This window comes from Panthera leo, chromosome B2, assembly GCF_018350215.1.
Source record: "Panthera leo isolate Ple1 chromosome B2, P.leo_Ple1_pat1.1, whole genome shotgun sequence".
Taxonomy (NCBI): domain Eukaryota; kingdom Metazoa; phylum Chordata; class Mammalia; order Carnivora; family Felidae; genus Panthera; species Panthera leo.
The window spans coordinates 116102490-116121916 of NC_056683.1; the positions used below are offsets into that span (position 1 = coordinate 116102490).

Genomic DNA, 19427 nt, shown 5'->3' on the forward strand with positions numbered 1-19427 from the left:
GTGGTGTCTCTTCTTATTAACAGAAAGAATGGAAATATTATGGTGATGACCCTCGAATCAGTAGAACCGTGACCCGTGAAGACTTCTTGGATATTCTATACGATATTCATTATATTCTTATCAAAGCAACTTATGGAAATATCATGAGACAAAGCAGGTAAACCCTAATGGAATAAAAGCTAAATTCTTATTTTAGAGTCTATAGGTAAGATCAGTAGGACACAGACAAGAAAGATTTCAAAGTGTTTGGGAGTGTGATGATAGAAGACAAAAGCCAAGGACAAAAGTCAAGGTATCCAGGTCATATGGTGGAGGATACTACCATTCCCCCCAAAACAATAATAGGATGAGAAGCAAGTTTAAGGGGAAAAATATATATCAAGTTGACCTTTGACCTGCTGAGTTTTAGATGTCAGTTAGAAATTCAAGAGTAGCCGCATAGGGTAGAGATAGATAACTGTTACGTTGTAAATAGACTACAAGATTGCTTAAAAAGTGACCTTCAACCTTCAGGGGAGCCAGAGAGGGCCTAGTTATTCCCATCTTTTCCAACCATGGGCATTCTCACACGTTCATCCCAGTGTGCCCTACAATATCCTCCCTTTCCCTGTGCATCATGATGTGAAAGATTAAGAATCAACAGTGAAGGGAAAAGAACAGAGGAATACTAAGAGTAAATGTGGTGTCCTGAAAGCCAAAGGGTGAGAATCCTATAAGGGAGTATAGCCTTTTCATATCACCCAAAGAGGCCAATTAAAATGAGGCTTTTGAGACTGACACTTAGGATCACACTGTGCCATTCATAACACCAGCTTTAGTAGAATCCTGGGGCAGATATCAAAGTTTTGAGCAATGAAAGGGATACAGTGGGTGTAGACTAATAATATGGGTGTATGGGTATGGGTGTAGACTTTTGTTTTTCATGAACATAAATGTGAAAGGGAGGAATGGGACAGTGTCAAAGGCCAAGGGGTGACGGTTTAATCTGAAAGAGAAGTAAACTTGTTTAGAAACCATGAAGGAAAGGAGTTTGTAGCAAGTTAGACATTTAAAATGACAGGATAAAGAAAAAATAATGGAGAAGCCAGATTTCAAAATGACAACATGTGGTCATGTTCCTAGAGTGGAAGGGACAACTTATCCAGGGAGATAAACTGAGGAATTGCACGGATGTAGCTAAGGTTCCTACCATGGAGGCTGAAAGTTGCATGGAGTTCATACACATAGTCTCAATTTCTGTGGCATGTCAGTTTCTCTGTTATCTCCTGTAAAAATATGGACTCAATAGATGTTTGAAATAGTCTTGTATAATAAATTAGTAGTAGATCAGTTTAGGAAAACAAAACAAAACAGTTATGAAGCCTTTTATTGGCAAAGCAATGAATATATAAATAGCAACTTTCAGATGTTTAAACTATACTAAACATGGAAGAACATCTTTTTTCTTTGTTGGAGAAGATCCGTATTGCTTTTCTGAAGGTACCGTAAGTAGGGCCTTTGGGTTAGAGAATAAATCAAGGACCAAAATTCACTTTCATATCTGTATCCCTATGGTGTTCTCTTTACATTTCTCATGTCTAAGATTATTTTCTGTGAAATGATAAAAAAAGCATGTACTAAAAATATACTGTCAGTGATATCATTAATTATTTTAGAATACCAAGTCTAAATCAGATGGCAGAAGCCAGGCCACATTTCCATCTCATGGAAGACAGCGGGTAACTTTGTGAGTGTGGAAATTAATCGTTACTTTGCAAATGGCTCCATGCTGCAGTGAGAACATAGCAGTGCACAGAACGTTTTGCCAGTGGAACTGACAGAAGCAGCGTTTTCATGCATCTTTCATTATACTTTCTTTGCTTCCCTCACACCATTTCCACCTTTTATGGTGGAAAAGACCACTTTGTTGTTGTTGTTGTTGTTGTTGTTGTTGTTGTTGTTGTTTGGTCTTTTCCCCTCACAAGTCTCTTTCTCTTGTCACGTTATTCACAGATCTCCCTAAATAAAATGCTTTGGTTTAAGAGATGATTTTCTGAAACTTAAGGATAAATAAATAAATACATCACTTTTTCTAGGCTCAATAAAAACTAAAGCCATTGTGTATCAACAATAAGAACAAATAAAGCAAAGGACCTGCCCTTACGTTTCTAATACAGTGGAGTTGTGACAAAGGTGAAAAATACATTTGAACCTTCCCACCCCCGAAGTCCCTGCTAAAATAGTTAGGACATAAGCCTGCGTCTTTATTCAGTTACAAATTTAAAGTAGTCTCAGAAGCAGAGAGTTTAAGAGTTTTACACGTAGCTTGAGACTTTGTACATAATGTCAGTGCTGACGTTGTCGTTTTCATTTCTTTGCTTTTGTCTTCTACATTTATATGAAGGATATAACAACCTTGCATTTCGGTATTCACTTAAATAGAAGCTTGAGTTTGGCCAAATCCCTGATTCAAGCAAAACAGTTCCTCTCTCATCTCCTGAGAAAAACCAGGTGTATTGCACAAATATCTGTTGTTGACACGCAATTCAAGTTTTACTTGGTTTTTAATTTTTTTAATGTTTATTTATTTTTGAGAGAGAGAGAGAGAGAGAGCGCGCGCGCACAGGTGCACGAGCAAGAGGGGGAGGGGCAGAGAGAGAAGGAGACACAGAATCGGAAGCAGGCTCCAGGCTCCAAACTGTCAGCACAGAGCCCGATGTGTGGCTCGAATCCATATACTGTAAGATCATGACCTGAGCTGAAGTCAAGACACTTAACCGACTGAGCCACTCAGACACCCCACGTTTTTCTTGGTTTTTAAATACTCACTAGCCTGTTATGTGCATGCATAGATAAGAGAAGGGAAGAGGATGCTAGGAACTCATGTTATAAAATATCATAAAATGCCGAAGTAACTGACTTGTGAACAAACACCATGTTACCTTCTTACTCCCACAGAGAATCCAGGGGGACATAAAGGTAGACTCTTTCTTACAGGAGGGGATTGGTTTGTTTACAGATCTAAAGGCTCTGTCTACTAAAAGGAGGGGAGAGGAAAATCTGAATTTTAATTGAACATGTGCCTCGTAAAGGCTGGCTGATCTTCAGGGTGCAGATTACAATCTACCAAAGTCAGAGTGTGCATTCCTAATTCACTGTCAATAAAACCTACCTATGCTTGTTACAAAGTTTATGATTCAAGCTCCTTAAGCTATTGGAGGTGACTTTTAGTGAAGCAAAACTATTCGTTTTCTCATTTAAAAGTTTATTTGCAGAACATTTCATGTTACCAGTTAGTCAGTCATGAAATAGTCTGAGTTTATGGACTGCATATATTTTTAATGCATAATTTCAAATTAATGTAAAGGGTATCGACATTTTCACTAGGAATATTGTTTTCAATTATAAGGACCTTTCTACCAATAGGAAAGGTGAGTTAAGATACTTGAAGGATTTATTTAATAAAATTAACAAAATAACTAATATGAAAAGTACTCTATCTCAGAAAGAGATCAGTGTTTAATTAGAGTATGCTCAATCGTTGTTTTCTAGATGGTTTTCTAAAGTTCTTGAAAGGACATTCAGAGACTCAAGAGGAAGAAATCGGGCTAGTTGTAAATTAAAAGCAATTTCACTAGTGACTACGGGAGATATTCTAATGGGGAATGACCTTGGTTTGTCTGTTTGAAGGAATATAAATGTCTGATTAATTGGCCATGTCTACCTGAAGCCACTCACATTTTAAAATGTGGAGAAAAAAATCTTCATAATAACTTCTCAACAGGACATCAGACATCTAATTTACTAAACTCCTTATGATTTATGTGAATATTTTACTAATGTGTGATCTCAGCCTTTGAGGAAGCAAAGATACAGGAATAAGTCGAATTTAGGCAGCTTTCAAACAACGGGACAGGGGCGCCTGCATGGCTCAGCTGATTAAGTGCCCTACTCTTGCTTTCAGCTGAGGTCATGATCTCATAGTTCAAGGGTTCAAGCCCCGCATCAGGCTCCGTGCTGACGGTGCGGAGCCTGCTTGGGATTCTGTGTCCATCTCTCTCTTCTCCTCTCCTGCTCACTCTCTATCCCTCTCTCTCAAAATAAATAAATAAACATTTAATTTAAAAAAAAAATAAATAAAACAATAGGACAAGCTCAAGGTTATTGACAAAAACCTGAGAAGACTCTGTAGGATTGGGTGTTTGCTAGGTGAGTTTAATGTACTGCTGTGGTGATCCAAGCACACACTTGCTGTTTCTAGGATTTCTGAAATCTCGATGGAGGTAGCTGAACAAGGACGCATAACAGCGGTGACTCCTCCAGCTCGTTTGATAGAAAGATGTGATTGTCCCCCAGGCTATTCCGGTTTGTCCTGTGAGGTAAGCTGGCTCCCACTAACCTGCATTAGCTCAACTCACTTAACCAGCCAAATGGAAATACTTCCAGAACTATCTTTGCTGCAGTCAGGTTTACTTCTTCATGCATACCCGTAAACTATTCTTTTTTTTTTTTTTTTTTACTTTCCACTCACAGCGTGAGACACGGTAAGATCAGGGTGGTGTTATTGTTACATAGAAACAGGAATCACATGTGGAGGGAAATATTTGATGAAAATTAAGATTTGTAAAACCACGGAATAGTCAGGAAACAAGAATGTTTTCATAAGGCACATTTAGTATATCTGATCTATTTTCTTGGCATCTCTTCTACATGGCTAAAGACATTTTTTAAGCTGCAGTGATTATGAGACAGGATTACGTTGGGCTTGGAAAAACTGTTTTTATGTAGAACGTGACAAAACTTAGGCACTGAATAGCAGACTGTTCCTTTTCACATAGGCTTCTCAGTAGGACATATACTGTTCCAATAGTGACACTATCATTCAGTCATTATATTTCTAAAATTGCCTATTTTACTCTCTGGGATTTTCCTTTGATTATCTTTAGAGTTGGCCTATTTTCTAGATCTTTATCCTCTGGAAGTCTATTTCATTTTTGTGAATATTAAATATTCATAGGAAGAGTATAATGTGGGAAGAGGTGGAATGGATGAGAAACTGGCCTGGGTTTGAATCTCGACGTCACCATATACTTGGACTGAGACCTTGCACCATTTACTAGTCCCCTTTAATCTTCGCCTGGTGAATCCCTAAGCCCCTCACTAACTGCCTCCACACTCACCCTCTCCTGCCTCCCCACAGTGCAACCAGAGAAAGCTGGCATGAGAGGGCTGTTCCAGACCTGCTCCGGCCCTACAGCCCACATTCCCCCCTGGGGAGGGAGGCAGATTGGTTGGTGCCCACAGCATACCTCGTTGGATATTTTTAATAGCTGAGCCTCCTGTGAAGGTGAAATGAGCTAAGAACCTAAAGTATTTCTTACACTACCTGGCAGTAGTCAACGTGGGTTGATGCTAATAGTATTATTATGGAATAATTCATTGTATGTCCACATACTGGTTTCTTTGAAAAAACTTCATGCATCTTTTGTAAATAGGATTTGAGAAATCCTAAAGCAGGTGATGGCACCAGGTCAAAACTAAAGTAACTTAAAAATAACGAATATAAATATTTGAGATGTAGCCTATTTAATGAAAAGGGGTTTGGTCTCAATGAATCCTCCCTAGTTTCACCACTTGGACAGGGCATTTGCTTGCCTGTTGCTGGACCTGAGGATTTTTACCTATAGAATTATCATGAGGATTGATTTAAATGAAAATATGCATGTGAAAGCCCTATTGTAAACTGCAGTGTCATTCAACTTAATTACCATTATATAAATTCCACATTGTTCAGAGAAGAATTTCATAAGAATAACTGCAAATATCTGTGAAACATCCTTAGAATAATAGCTTTGCGATCGTTTTGAAAGACAATAGTCATATGAATGTGTCTATTTTGATCATAAATAATCAAATAATCCACCTCATTATTAAATCATAACTCCTACATAGACATATATGCACTTGTACACATACCAGTAAGTATATGTATTGTACTTATATGCACAACCAACCAAAATACACATATGCACACACAGTGTAGTTGTGAACAATGAGACAGTGAATGTGGCACATATAAAACATGCTACCTTTCCAATGAGCATAAAAGATTCAAAGATACAAGACAGAAAGAACTTGAGACTTTTCTAGAATTTTGTCCTAAGAAATGTTTGATTATAACATTACTATGTGACTTTGGTCAATTCTTTAATTGCTATAGGAGTTGTTACATAGTTATCCAATCTATAAAAGAACACATTGGGTTTTAAAGTTGTAGAATTCTCTGATTCTGCAATATGATTTTGCTATAAAAAGTATGGAGCAAGTAGGCAAGATTGACCTTTACTTGTCCTGAAGAGAAAGCTACTACAGCTTTATTTTTTCTGCATTTATTTAAAATAATGCTGTTCACTTACAAATAAAAATGCTAGTAGAGTAGCAAATTATTTTAATTCATTCTACCTTCCACTCCAGATTTTAAATGTTAAAAATTCTTCTTCTTGGGGCACCTGGGTGGCTCAGTCGGTTAAGCATCCGACTTCGGCTCAGGTCATGATCTCACAGTTTGTGAGTTCAAGCCCCACATCGGGCTCTGTGCTGACAGCTCAGAGCCTGGAGCCTGTTTCGGATTCTGTGTCTCCCTCTCTCTCTGACCCTCCCCGTTCATGCTCTGTCTCTCCCTGTCTCAAAAATAAATAATCATTAAAAAAAATTTTTTTTAATTCTTCTTCTTGTTATTGGTAGGCTTTTTAAATAGCATATTCTAAAACATACTTTCCCATTAATCTTAGCAATTTTCCAGCATTATATGAAAATATTTATTAGCACAAATAAGGAAAATGATAAATGAAAAAGATTAAGAAAACTAGGAATACATACAAACTAGCATCTTCGTTGGGCTTCACCTATGTCCTGTGAATTTCACTTAAGCTCCTATTTACAGACAATAATTACAGTAATACCTTAGTATTGAGATTATGGGGATAAAGGCCTATCTCTCATAATAAGGTGCCCGAGGTGTTCTCCACATCCCATTGCCTCTAATCCATTATACATCTTATTTATAATTCATCTTGATTCTAAAGTGTAATTACCCAAGCATAAAATCCAATCATCAAAGCAAGAGCTAAGGACAGTTTTGAAATAATACTTCCCATTCCAGTAACATATGCTTTGGGTCATGAATACACAAAGCAATTCCTTTACGATATTTTTGCCAAATGTATGGTATTCTAGAGACATTCACATTTACAAGCTATTCATTTCATGTTTTTACCAAAAATGTGGTTGCAAATAAATAAAATAAAGTGTTAGTTACTGCTGAAAATATAGCCAATTGCGAAGACACTTCGCCTTTATCTGTTACTTGTAGTCTTATGATGCTACAGCCCTGTTCATTGAAAATGTTAGTTCTAGACATACCTACTTACTACAATTTATGATTTGAAGTAAAAGACCAGATTACCTTTAGAAGTGAAGACCCAATTTCCTTACCACATTTGTTGATGTGACAGCTATTGGCTTTACTATCTTTATTGAAGCTGTTTCTCACCATTGTCTCAGTTAATATTATTGCCCAACTGACCAAAACAGACCTAAACTCAGGTTAGGTTATATGCAGAAATGGAAAATAGTCAGCATTGAGTATGTGGTTCTCTGCAAGAAGACCATGGTAATCAAATATTTTCAGATGATCTCTGGATCATATGTTGTTCATTTCAGCATCTATCTCCTCACTCTCATGGTAAAATAAGGCTTCTGGCTCACAGTTGAATGGCTGGTGTCCACTGAGTCACCATTCAGAAGTTGTTACTTTGGCTACTAAAAATAATTTTTTAAATCCCCCCAAAATATATACCTATTATCAACTCACAAAACTCAAGACAAAATAGTGAAAATAGACTTTTCTTCTTCTATACGCACATCTCTTGGGATGCCCTGCACCACTTTTGTTGTATGTGGAAGATCCAAAGACTGTTTTCATGTGCATACAGTTATTGAGGAATATGGTATGGGTAAGTGGTATACACTGATATTCTGTGATCCGATGCGGTGTAGAACAATTACTGTTGTTTTTATTTTTAGTCTGTCTTCAATGACTATGTTTAACAAATTATCTGGAATACAGGCATCTATGTTGATATAGTATATGTCAAGCACTAAACATACATCATCTTATTTAATCCTCCCGACAACCTTATAAAAGAAAAAAAAAAAAAACTTACCATTTACTGGATGGATCCTGTACAATACCAAGCACATTTCCTGGTATACCTACATCAACATTGAGTATGTATTGTGATCCCCATTTTGTGGATGGGAAAATGGAAGCCCAGCCCAGAATCACACAGCTAGAAAGCAGCAAAACTGTGATTTGAGCCTGGATAAGTCTGTTTCAAAAAACCTAGATGCACTTGCATACTCAACTAGGATGTTATCCAGATCCTTACGTTTGAGGTGAGGAAACTGCAACCAGTGTTCAAAACCTGCGTGAAATTATGTGTAGTAAGCGGTGAACAAGAATTAAACTAAGGACTGCCTGGTTGCAAAACCCATCTAAGACAGAAGATAGTGTTTCCACTGGCAACAGCACAAGTGTCTGTTTTTCTTGTTAAAGTCTGAGGAGAGAGATGGGGATGTTGTGTAACCCTGCACCTGGAGATTCTCTGTTCTCTTTGTCTTCATTTCCTTGTTTCCTTCCTCCCACGTTTTTGTGCAAATGTGATTCATACATTTTGATGAGATGCCATATTATAAAAATAAAAATGGAAGGACAGCAGAAGATGATTGAGCTATGAATAATTTTTGCACATGGAAAGAAGGCTTTGGAAAAGTTTGAGTTAGAAAGAAGGAGATACTATTAGGACAGTGTTTACTTATTTGCTTTTTTTTAAATTCTCCATTTTGTTTCAGAAAGGATTTTAGACAGGACTTGAAAAAGTAGCTATTATCTTTCCTCTTTTGTTCTGACTCAAGCATAATCATTCTCATGAATTTTACCCCCGTTCACTGAGAAGAGAAAATATCTGATATGGAAAAACTCCCTCAAAAATATCAAAAAGTGGAAAGAATGAATACAAAAAAAAATCCAAGAAAGGAGGGGACTATGATGGAATAAATAACATCCAGTTCCTTGAAAAAGTGTTCTAAGTTTCTAACTCTTGCATAGTCTCTTTTGCTTTGCTAACTCTTAGAAATTTAATCTGTCAGGACATAAAATTTGTCTCAAGTGTTAGCACCGAAAGAAAAATCAGAAATCATCTGAGTTAATACACCTGCTCATTTGTGGGAGGGGGAAAGCATGTCTCAGTGACACCAGGCGACTTGCCTGTATTCCTCAGACAAAACTGTCATGTAAAATTAAGGCTTTCATAGTCATCTGTGCCACAGTGCCAGAGTCTGAACGCCTTTAAAAGGCAAACATTAGCAGCAGAGAATGACGATCACATCAATGATTCTCAATTCTGGCTGCTTATTAGACCCAGTTCGGAGTTTTAAACCCTGGCCCTACTCTCCACCAATCAAATTAAATAAGAACTTCTGGAGGTGGAGCCAGGTGTCAGTATATAAAACTCCTCAGATGATTCTATGTGCAGCCAGGATTGGAAACCACAAAGGTCGGCCTAGGAGGTTCAACACAGAGCTCCACTTGGAGCGCAGGCTTAAACTCCTACTATGGGTGGTTTTCCTTTTTGTCCTGCTATGTTTCCTGGGAAGAGCCATAGTAACAGGAGAAACTGGGTGTGTGTTATGGTAAACTTCACCTGTGGTGCTCACCTTCAGCTTTCAGTTTATACCACTGAATTTCATATAATTCCTCAATGAAAACTCCTGTTTCTGAATTTTATTCTTCCTCTGAGATTGCTTTTAAACTTTTCTTTGAGGTCTAAAGTGGAGCTAGGAGATCTCCATTTGTGTGATTTTCACACTGACACACACACCACTTACACCCTAAGCAAATATGCCAGTAAAATAACAATAATTATATAGGTGTCCAAGGGTGAAATTCATGTAAAGAAAATCCAGTTTTATTCTATAGTCCACATAGGAAAGAATTGGAACAACTCATGCTGTGAAATATTTTTCAATACACCTTGACTTGTTTCTTCAGTTTCTTAAATGAATTACTCAGCCATAATTCCTAGACTTTATTTGGTAATAATGGCAATATGAACCTTGATTTTAAATAATATGAATAAAGACAATGCATTATATTTAAATTTTAAAATGTAATATGTATTAAAATGTATTATTAAGTCCACCACAAGACAAACGAGACTCAAAATATTTTGAATACTGTTTCCGATTTTCTTTACTGGATTGCTCGAAGCTGGGACATTATTTAATCTTCTTGGAATTTCTTATAGGCTGGGATAAAAGCAAAGAGATTCTTAATTAAATGCTTAATGGAGGTACTTTTGCTGTATCCAAATCAAAATAAGCAAGGAGAGTGCTGACTATTGATCTTTTTCTTTTTCCAAGGAAGCTTTTTGTATATTCCACTCTGGATGACCTAGTCCAGAATCAAAAGAATGCAGAGGCATTAGAGAGTCCTTCATGCATATTTTTTTCCTGCTTATTCAGCAATCACTTTTCTTTCATCAATGGGAACAAGATATCCCGTGACGAAAAAAATCATACATAGCCAAGGTGGTAAAACAGTCTCTTTATAACCTTCACTGGGATCTGAAAAACCAACTCTTACCTTTTACTCCTAAATCAAACAACATCTGATAAATGCAGTAGCTTTGCATACCAAGAGGACTGAGTCTGGAACACAAGACTGTTCTCATTACCTCTTCAGAGCTGTGGGCTTCCTTCCAGAAAGCCAGAGATGTTTTTGAGACATTTGCATAATAAACCCGAATGAAGATAGAAGTCTTGATTTTGCATATGTCAGCTTTGCTAGCAGTTTTCTGTTTGCTCTCAGATTTTTATTGCAAAATGAAAAAAAAATGGATCAGGGAAAGATAAATTTTATTGGTGGCCTAATATTCCCAAGACAGGAGAATTTTGAATTTCTTGCTTTTATCGTCTTTAAATTATATCGATATAAATAATGCAACCATGACACTTTTCTATTTAATATTTCCCTGAGTCTCATTGGACATTTGCTAGTTATCCATCAGGCACAGCAGAAGCAGATTTTAGGTTGTCAAAGACATTGGAATTCTCTCTTTAGTCCAAATGACAATTTTATTTAAAAATAAACCTATTTTTCAAAAAAAATAAAAAACAAAAAATAACTACTTGAAGTTGTTTCAGACTGGTATATGCAAATGACAGCTTTCCTTTCCGAGGTCTGATGTCTCGGATGCTCCCGGTACACTTGAAGGACCACACAAAAGTAGATATTAGGAATCAAAACTGGCACTTGTGTTTATAAGTGATGTTGCCTTTAATGCAGGGAGGGGAAAAGTAGTCCTTTTTAACCACTGAAGAACCCAAGTATTGCTCAACGAAGATTTATAACTTGGCTGCCCTAATTGGTTTCCTTTTCTTTCAGACATGCATGCCAGGATTTTATCGACTACGGTCTGAGCCAGGCAGCCACACTCCTAGACCAACCCTGGGTACCTGCGTTCCATGTCAGTGTAATGGACACAGCAGCCTATGTGACCCTGAAACTTCTATATGCCGGGTATTTACCTGAGCCTTCCGTGAAGAAGGCCCATGTGCTCATTTATCTTTACACATGCTCAGGTACCATGTGCAGAGGCGAGAGAAATTGCAGGGAACGTAATTGTGTATGTGTGTGAAATAAAACATGCAGGAAAAAAAAAACATTTACCCATATTATGCATTTTTTAAAGTAATTAAAAATTGATAATTGGAAAAGCCACTGCTCTTGTCGAGAAATAAAATACCAACAGCATTTTAGAAGAACACCTGGGAGCACTACTATTTATTTAAAAATACACGAGGACTTTTTTTCTGATTACACCCGCAAATAAACTTATTAAAATTTGGAAATGATAAAAAATATTTTAAAAAGGTAAAAATCATCTAAGATTTAACATAAACATTTAAACTTTTAGGTATTTTCTACCATTTTTATGCATGCATTTACAAATAAGATTTATATAGTACCACGTGTGACATTTTATGTTCTGCTTTTTAAATGTAGCTATTTTGAGCATGTTGTGTTGCTGGATGTTCCTTGAAATCTTTAGTCTTGATTGGATATCCATAATTTAACCATTTTCCTTAGAATTCCAGCTACTCGTTGTTGTTGTTATTGTTGTTGTTGTTGCTGTTGTCCTGTTCATGCTAACACCCTGCTCTCTACCATTGCCATCTACCTTGGAACAATGAGGACTCAAGAAATTCAAGTTTGCCGTGTCACCACTTAGAGTTCCCCAGACTCTAATCCTCACACAGCTCTCTGGACATCAGATTTGCTGAACCCATTTCCCACTTCTCATCTTTGGAAACCCCTTCAGTGAGCCTTCTGGAACTCAAGATCGGAACTCAGCAAAATCCCCCACATATTCCCCCTGTTCACTTAGTATTCTCTTCATTTAGCTCTCCCTGACATACTGCTCCTCCCACAGCGCCCCCAAGGAGTAACTATCGTTTTCTCTCACGCTTTTCATTTGCCTGAGCATGAAGGTAGGCAGGCGTCCTTGCTCCTCATGGCCACTTTCATATCATCCTCCTTTCTCCCTCATAACAACACCCAGCTATGAATCTCATGCCCCCATCTATTTGCCCACTACACCTGCTCGTTGATGTTCTCTATTAATCCTCAGGTCACCCACCTCCTTCCTTGAAGATTTTTCCTCTGTATCATTGTTCTACCATTATTCCTAATAATTCTTGGTGATTTTAATGTCCATGAAATTAACTTTTCCATACCCTTAACTATATTTCTTGTTCTTACTCCATGGTGCTAGTCTAGAACTTGTCATTAGGAGTAACTGCAGTGATTCCACAGTCTCAAGGTCAACTATACTCTTTTTGACTACCATCTCTTTACTCTCCAGTTCACTTTTTAATACATCATCTTCAACCTTTTTAGTCTCACCATTGATGCTCACATCATTGTTTCTTACCTCTTTCATTTCCCTCACTTTCTCAACCAGCTTAATATTCAACATTCCATTGGTATCACTGCTTTGTAATGTTCATTTCTCGTGCTGCTCCTTTACTTATTTTCACTCCATGAATTCTAACACTGGGTAAATTCTACTCCTTCTAAGCTGAATGTGGCTGATGAAAAACAGACAAGTATGCTGTCTAATCTCACCATAAATTCATTATCACTCACTTCAAATGGACCCTTCGTGTTGCTCTGCAGTCGTGCCATTTTTCTTTAGTCCACTTCCCTTCCCACATTTCTGGATGCTTATCGCACACCTTCCCCTTCTCTTCAAGCCCTCAGCCCCCTCCCCCAACCCTTTTCCAGCCTCACTCTTAGTTGATAGTCATGCTCCTTATTATTTCATTGAGAGATTAGAAGCAGTCAGAAGAGAACTAACATGATCTTCCACTACCATTTGCACCCACTTTTTCTGCATCTGTGTGCAATTATCTGAGTCTTCCATCATTTTGGATGGACTTTTCTTAATTCTAGAAAAGACCAAGTCTGCACTTATGCTTTAAATCCCAGCCTTTTTTTTTTTAAGCTTATTTATTTATTCTGAGAGAAAGAGAGTATGAGTGGAGGAGGGGGAGAGAGAGAGAGGGAGAAAGAGAATCCCAAGCAGACTCCACACTATCAGCCCAGAGCCGGATGTGGGCCTTGAACTCACAAACCTTGAGATCATGACCTGAGCCGAAATCAAGAGTCAGCGGCGTAACAGGCTGAGCCACCAAGGTTCCCCTGATCCCAGCCCTTTCTCCTGCTCACGGGCATTACTCCACCCATCCCTGTTTCTCCCTCCCTCTTGTATCATCACTTTTTGGTTCTTCTTCTCTCTTCCAAATAATAATAATAATAATAATAATAATAATAATAATAACAACAACAAAAATAAAAACAAATTCTCTTGCCTTCACTTTCCCTCTTGACTTCTACCACTTCATTCCTCTCCTATACAGTGAAGAGCTATTTATACTCTCTCCACAATTTCTCTCCCACCATTCTCTCTTGAATTACTAAAATCAGGCTTTTAGCTCTACCAGCATACTGAACCCTGCGACTAGTGTTCATCTATCAGTCTTCATCTTTCTTGATTGCTCAGCAGCATTTGCTATTCTGAGTTATCCATTCATCTTAAAAGTTTTTGTTCACTTTGCTTCCTTGGACATGCTGTTCCAGGGATTTCCAACCTGGGTGACCACGCCTTCTGTCTTCTTGGCTATGTTTAGCTCCTTACCTGAGAGCTACACACTGGGGTTCCCATAGTCCTTGGAACAGTTTGCTTCTCTAACTACACTCATTCTCCTGGTGATCTTACGCAGGCACATGTCTTTCAATACCTACACTGAGACACTATGATATTTACCATTGTTTCTATGATTCAATTTGAGATCCAACTCTAATATTTCTAGAACTTATTGTGGTATGAGGAGGTATCTTTCTCCAAATATATATTACTTTAAAGAAACAATTATTTATTAACATTTCCTTTTCTCTTTGATAAATTATGGTATCCGAATACATATAAATTTGTTTTATCTATATTAAGATATGTTTGAAGGATCATCTATTCTGTTCTCTTTATCTTCTAGTTCTTATTACAGTATTCTGACTACCTTTATTTTATATTAAGTTATGGTACCTGGCAAAGGAAGGCCCTTTTTTTCTTCTTCTTTTCTAATTTCTTGACTGGATGTAATTATATATTCTTCCAAAGGACAGAATTTGATTCACAATTTCAATCTCTTCACCAAAAAAACATTATTGGAATTTTTATTGGAATGGTATTAAATCTATGTGTAAAGAATTGCTGCCTTTACACTATTTAATTAGCTTCCCTCAACCCAGGAAAATAATACTCTTCTCTATTCAAAACATTTTGTGTCTCACAGTAAACTGTTTTTGTTATTATCTGTATAGGTTGTGCATTTCTCATATTAAACTTATTTCTATGTATCCTACACTTTTACTTCAATGGTGAACATTATATTTTTTTCTGTTTCAGTATATTTCCTAATTTGTTGTTACTGATAAACATTAACAGAATAGAGTTTTTACGTGTGTTTGATATCCAACCACTATTTTTTAGTTCTAGAAGTTTCTCAGTTGCTTCTTTCAATTATTTTTATATTTATAATATTATTTGCAAATAATTATAATTGTGATTATTCTTGCCAGAAGCTGTATCTAGTATAATAATTTTATGTTTTTGCATTAAGTCTTCTAAAAATGTTAAATACAAGGATAATCGGCTTCCTATCTTACTCCTAATTTTAATGTTAGTGTCTCAAGTCTTTGACGCCAAAGTATGACTCTGGTGGTTAGCTTAGGATAAATATTTTTTACCATGTTGAGAAAACTTCTTTTCATTCCTGGCCTCTTAAAGATATCTTCTTTTAGTCAAGACAGGATATTAAAATTGGTCATATGCTTATTTGTGAGGAGTGAAGTAAAGGTAGAGATACATTTAAGATATGAGGATATATTTCTTTTTACCTTGAACTGAATGATGAACACTTTTATTGACTAGATGAATAACTGAATAATATTAACCATCCTTGAATTCCTGATATAATTACTATTTGTTCAGTCTGGTACTCTTTCACCAATCTGCTGGCCTGTAAAATTCAATAAATAATTTCAGGAGAGGGGATTAATTTATACATTCTTCAGTGAAAATTAAATGCATTTTTCTTTCTTATGCAATCTTCACTGGTATTTTTTAGCAAGGCTTTGTTTAATTCATATGATTAATTTAAAAACATTCATAAAGGATACAGTTTAATTTCATTGTTTTAGGATAAAAATTGTCGTCTTTAAATTGTCCTCTTTTGAGTAATTGGCTATTATAGCTTTTTTGTGCCACAAGTCTATTTTTTGAGATATCCCCAGATGAAGTGAAAAATAAATACATGTGCACATCAAATATGCACAGCTAGTATTAGTTACTATACTCTAAATTTTTATATTTTCCTCAGGGAACATACAACTTTTGAATTTAGGCAACTTTGTTCATTTTTGAAATAGCCCCAGGAGGCAAATAGGAAATACCTATTATTACCCTGATGGTGTGACTGAGGAAACTTGAAGCATACTGATTTCTTTTCTGTGTGGATCTCAATTTAATATCAGCTCCATTACACAGAGCAATGCCCTCTACTTGGGTAGAGCGGTCATAAGCATGACTCTGGGGTCCGACTGCTTTGATTCCAATCCTGGCTTCATCGCTTGTAGGCTGTGGAAGCCCAGTCATTTTATCTCATGCTAACAGGGTCTTAGTCTCCTCATTTACAAAATGAAGATAATAGTAGTACCTACTCATAGAGCTTTTGTAAGGGTTCGATGAAATACATTATAAAGGGTTTAGAACACTACTTACTTAGTACATGATAAGCTCCATAGAAGTGATAGCGATGATGATGTTGATAAAGGTAATAATTACCATACATGTTATCCACTGTTTAGAGTCTAAGAATCAATGAGATGATAATTAATCAAAACATGTAAACATCATTATCTCTAGCACTATGCTAGATTTCCTCACTTTTATTTTCTTTATATCTTTCTTTAAAAAAGAACAAAAACACTATAGAAAGCTTTACAGTCTAAGCATTTCAACTTTTAATAAAACCCACATCACTTTGCAACTATTCTCTTCATAATTCCTAATGATACTTACCAGAAAGCTATTGCTCTGATAATTGTCTGGTAGACATTAATATATCCTACACAGAGACATGTTGCTACCAATAGCTCAGTGACTATTGTCCCTTAATGAAAATTTTCTTCAAAATGGAAGGACAAAACCTATATGATATTGAACCCCAAGCCCAGGGGGAAGAGGAGGTGAGTGAACAAACACTAATCGGTACACGCACCTACACACACAGACACTCTTAAGTAGGTAAGTAGATAGGTAGGTAGGTTGATAGATAGAGTTGGAACATAGATAGATAGATGATAGATAGATAGATAGATAGATAGATAGATAGATAGATAGATGGATGATAGAAAGATAAATGACAGAGTTTTCAACTTTATATAACACACACATCACTATCTATATCTTTACCTGTATCTATATCTATATCTATCTATACATTTTTATATCATCACTACACCCCACCCCCAGTCAGTATTACTTTTCCATTTTTTTAAAGGGAATAGTGAATTCTCAGCTAGCTCAAATAACTTTTTCAACACCAAATAATTTGTGGAAATATTATTTTCACTCTATCATTATTCTTATTTTAAAATGAAAAGAAAAAACAGAAATCTCCGTTATTGATCTGCTTCGTTGTCTGAAACCACCAGAATCTGTGATTAACCAATTAACCTTATATTTTGTAAACAGACTCATAACACAAATCTACTGCATTTAAGGTGTTTTGTAAACCTTATTTTATTGAATTTATCTAACAATATTACCAACGTAGAATTGTTAGCATTTTTTTTACAACTCTAAATTAACACTTAGAAAATTTAAGTAACCTACAGAGCATTGGATAAAATGTATTAGAATCAGTTTCCAAATATACTACAAAATACTACCTACAGACTGTGAGAGAGAGTAAACACACTGTTATCTGATTAAATGAGTTTCACTTTGAAGGCCCAGGTGAATTATAAGCTAGAATACTGATAGAATCTGCGGATATGATTAAAAGCCATGTATGAAAAATATTTGCAAAATCATGAAAATATGAAATTTGCCATAGTATGGAAAGCAGTGAATTGTCACTCCTGGTTTGTAAAGGAAAGTAAAATGTATCAAACATTGATTTTGATCTCCAGTAAAACTTAAGGATTTCTTACTTAACTGTCAAGTATAGAAAAAATAAACAGTGCTCATTAGAAATCAGTATAATTTCACTCAAAATAACATATCAGAATAACTGCTATGGTTACTATATGTATAATATCTGAGACCTTTCCTGAATACCATTACAATATCAAATTTATCAGAAAGTGTGATACATCATATCTGAAAATCAGCAAAAATAATGACAGTACCATATATCCGACCTTGAAGACTGGTCTCTGTAGATAGATTTTTTTCACATTTATTCTTACAGTAAGCTTATGAGGTAGATAGAATTGTTTCTCCTTTTAAAGTTGATGAACTAATGCTGACAGAAATTAAATACTTTGATTAAATCATAAGCCAGTAAAGGCTAGCTTTATGATCCCAACTGTAGTTTGTTTAAATAGGCATTTGACAGAATGTTTCATGATGTTTTTACAAACAAACTTGAAAATATAGGCTCAATGGTAATCAGTTAACAAGTTTTATGGGTGTGGTTGCTGAACTGTGTGCTATAGGTTCTAGGTTCATGCGTCCAATGATGAGATCTAGGCTTTCACCCCGTCCTGTTTGAAATTGTTATCAGTGATCCAGATGAGATCTATCAAATAGTTGACATAAAGCTGGAAGTGTTATCTAATGTATCAGATGGTGGTCAAGAAGCTAAAAGAGCTTGACAGGTGGAAGTATGAGTGACAATTAACAAGATGAAATTAATATAAAAGTTTTGAACTTAGACTCATTTCTTTTTTCATTCTTGTGGCATTTGGTAAACATTCCAATGTGAAGGTATTGTGGTAGGTGATGAAAAGATATCAAGGTGGGGAGCGCATGGATGGGCCTTGCCCTCTAGGAGCTTATATTCTAGTGTTTAAGAGCAGAGGAAATGACACAGCACAGCAATGCCTATGAAATAGGGCAACGCATAATATCACTCTTGAGAATATAATTAACCTCTTATTAGCCATCTAAAATATAGAAAATTTTCCTAAAGATTAATGTCTATACAAGAGAAAAATTATGTCCACTGTTTCAAAGCAGACAGAAGAGTCATATGAAATGTCTATGTCGAAAAGTTTCAAAAACAGCATCATGATTTATGTGTTGTTTTTGTGGACCTAACCAGAACATTTGATTTTGTCAACCAAGTTTAGTATGTCAACAACCCTGTGAAGGATTGACTGTCCAGAGAAGGTAAAGATATTTTCTTGATCTGTATATAGAGTTGTAGGTATAATAGCAGCAACTATATTTTTGAATCTCTGTATTTCTAACAATGATCAACATTATCTGTGTTTTGAGCCAATTATTAATGTTATATTAGGTTACATAAAATAATTCAGTATGTAGTCAGTTTATTTTTACAAAAGCAAAGTGTGGATAATTGTTCAAGATCCTATGTATTTTGTGGCACATGTTTATTTCAACAACTGTAAAATATGTTCTTAAAACATTCCCCCAGTTAATTCTTATTTACCATTTGACACCTTGCTGAATGATTTAGACTGTAATTCATAGATAATTATTTTATCTTCAAACCATTTTCTCTTTCCGTGCTGC

The 19427-nt window shown here is 36.0% G+C and overlaps 1 protein-coding gene across 4 annotated transcripts in view; it reads left to right on the forward strand.

Moving 5' to 3' along the window:
• The window catches only part of LAMA2 (laminin subunit alpha 2), a 609036-nt gene that overhangs the window by 405517 nt on the left and 184092 nt on the right, over window positions 1-19427 (forward strand). For all 4 annotated transcript variants that reach the window (XM_042939791.1, XM_042939793.1, XM_042939792.1 and 1 more), the window contains 3 exons: window positions 24-157; window positions 4241-4358; window positions 11486-11620. In XM_042939791.1, coding sequence (XP_042795725.1) covers window positions 24-157; window positions 4241-4358; window positions 11486-11620 — 387 coding nt within the window. The remainder of the gene's footprint in view (window positions 1-23; window positions 158-4240; window positions 4359-11485; window positions 11621-19427) is intronic.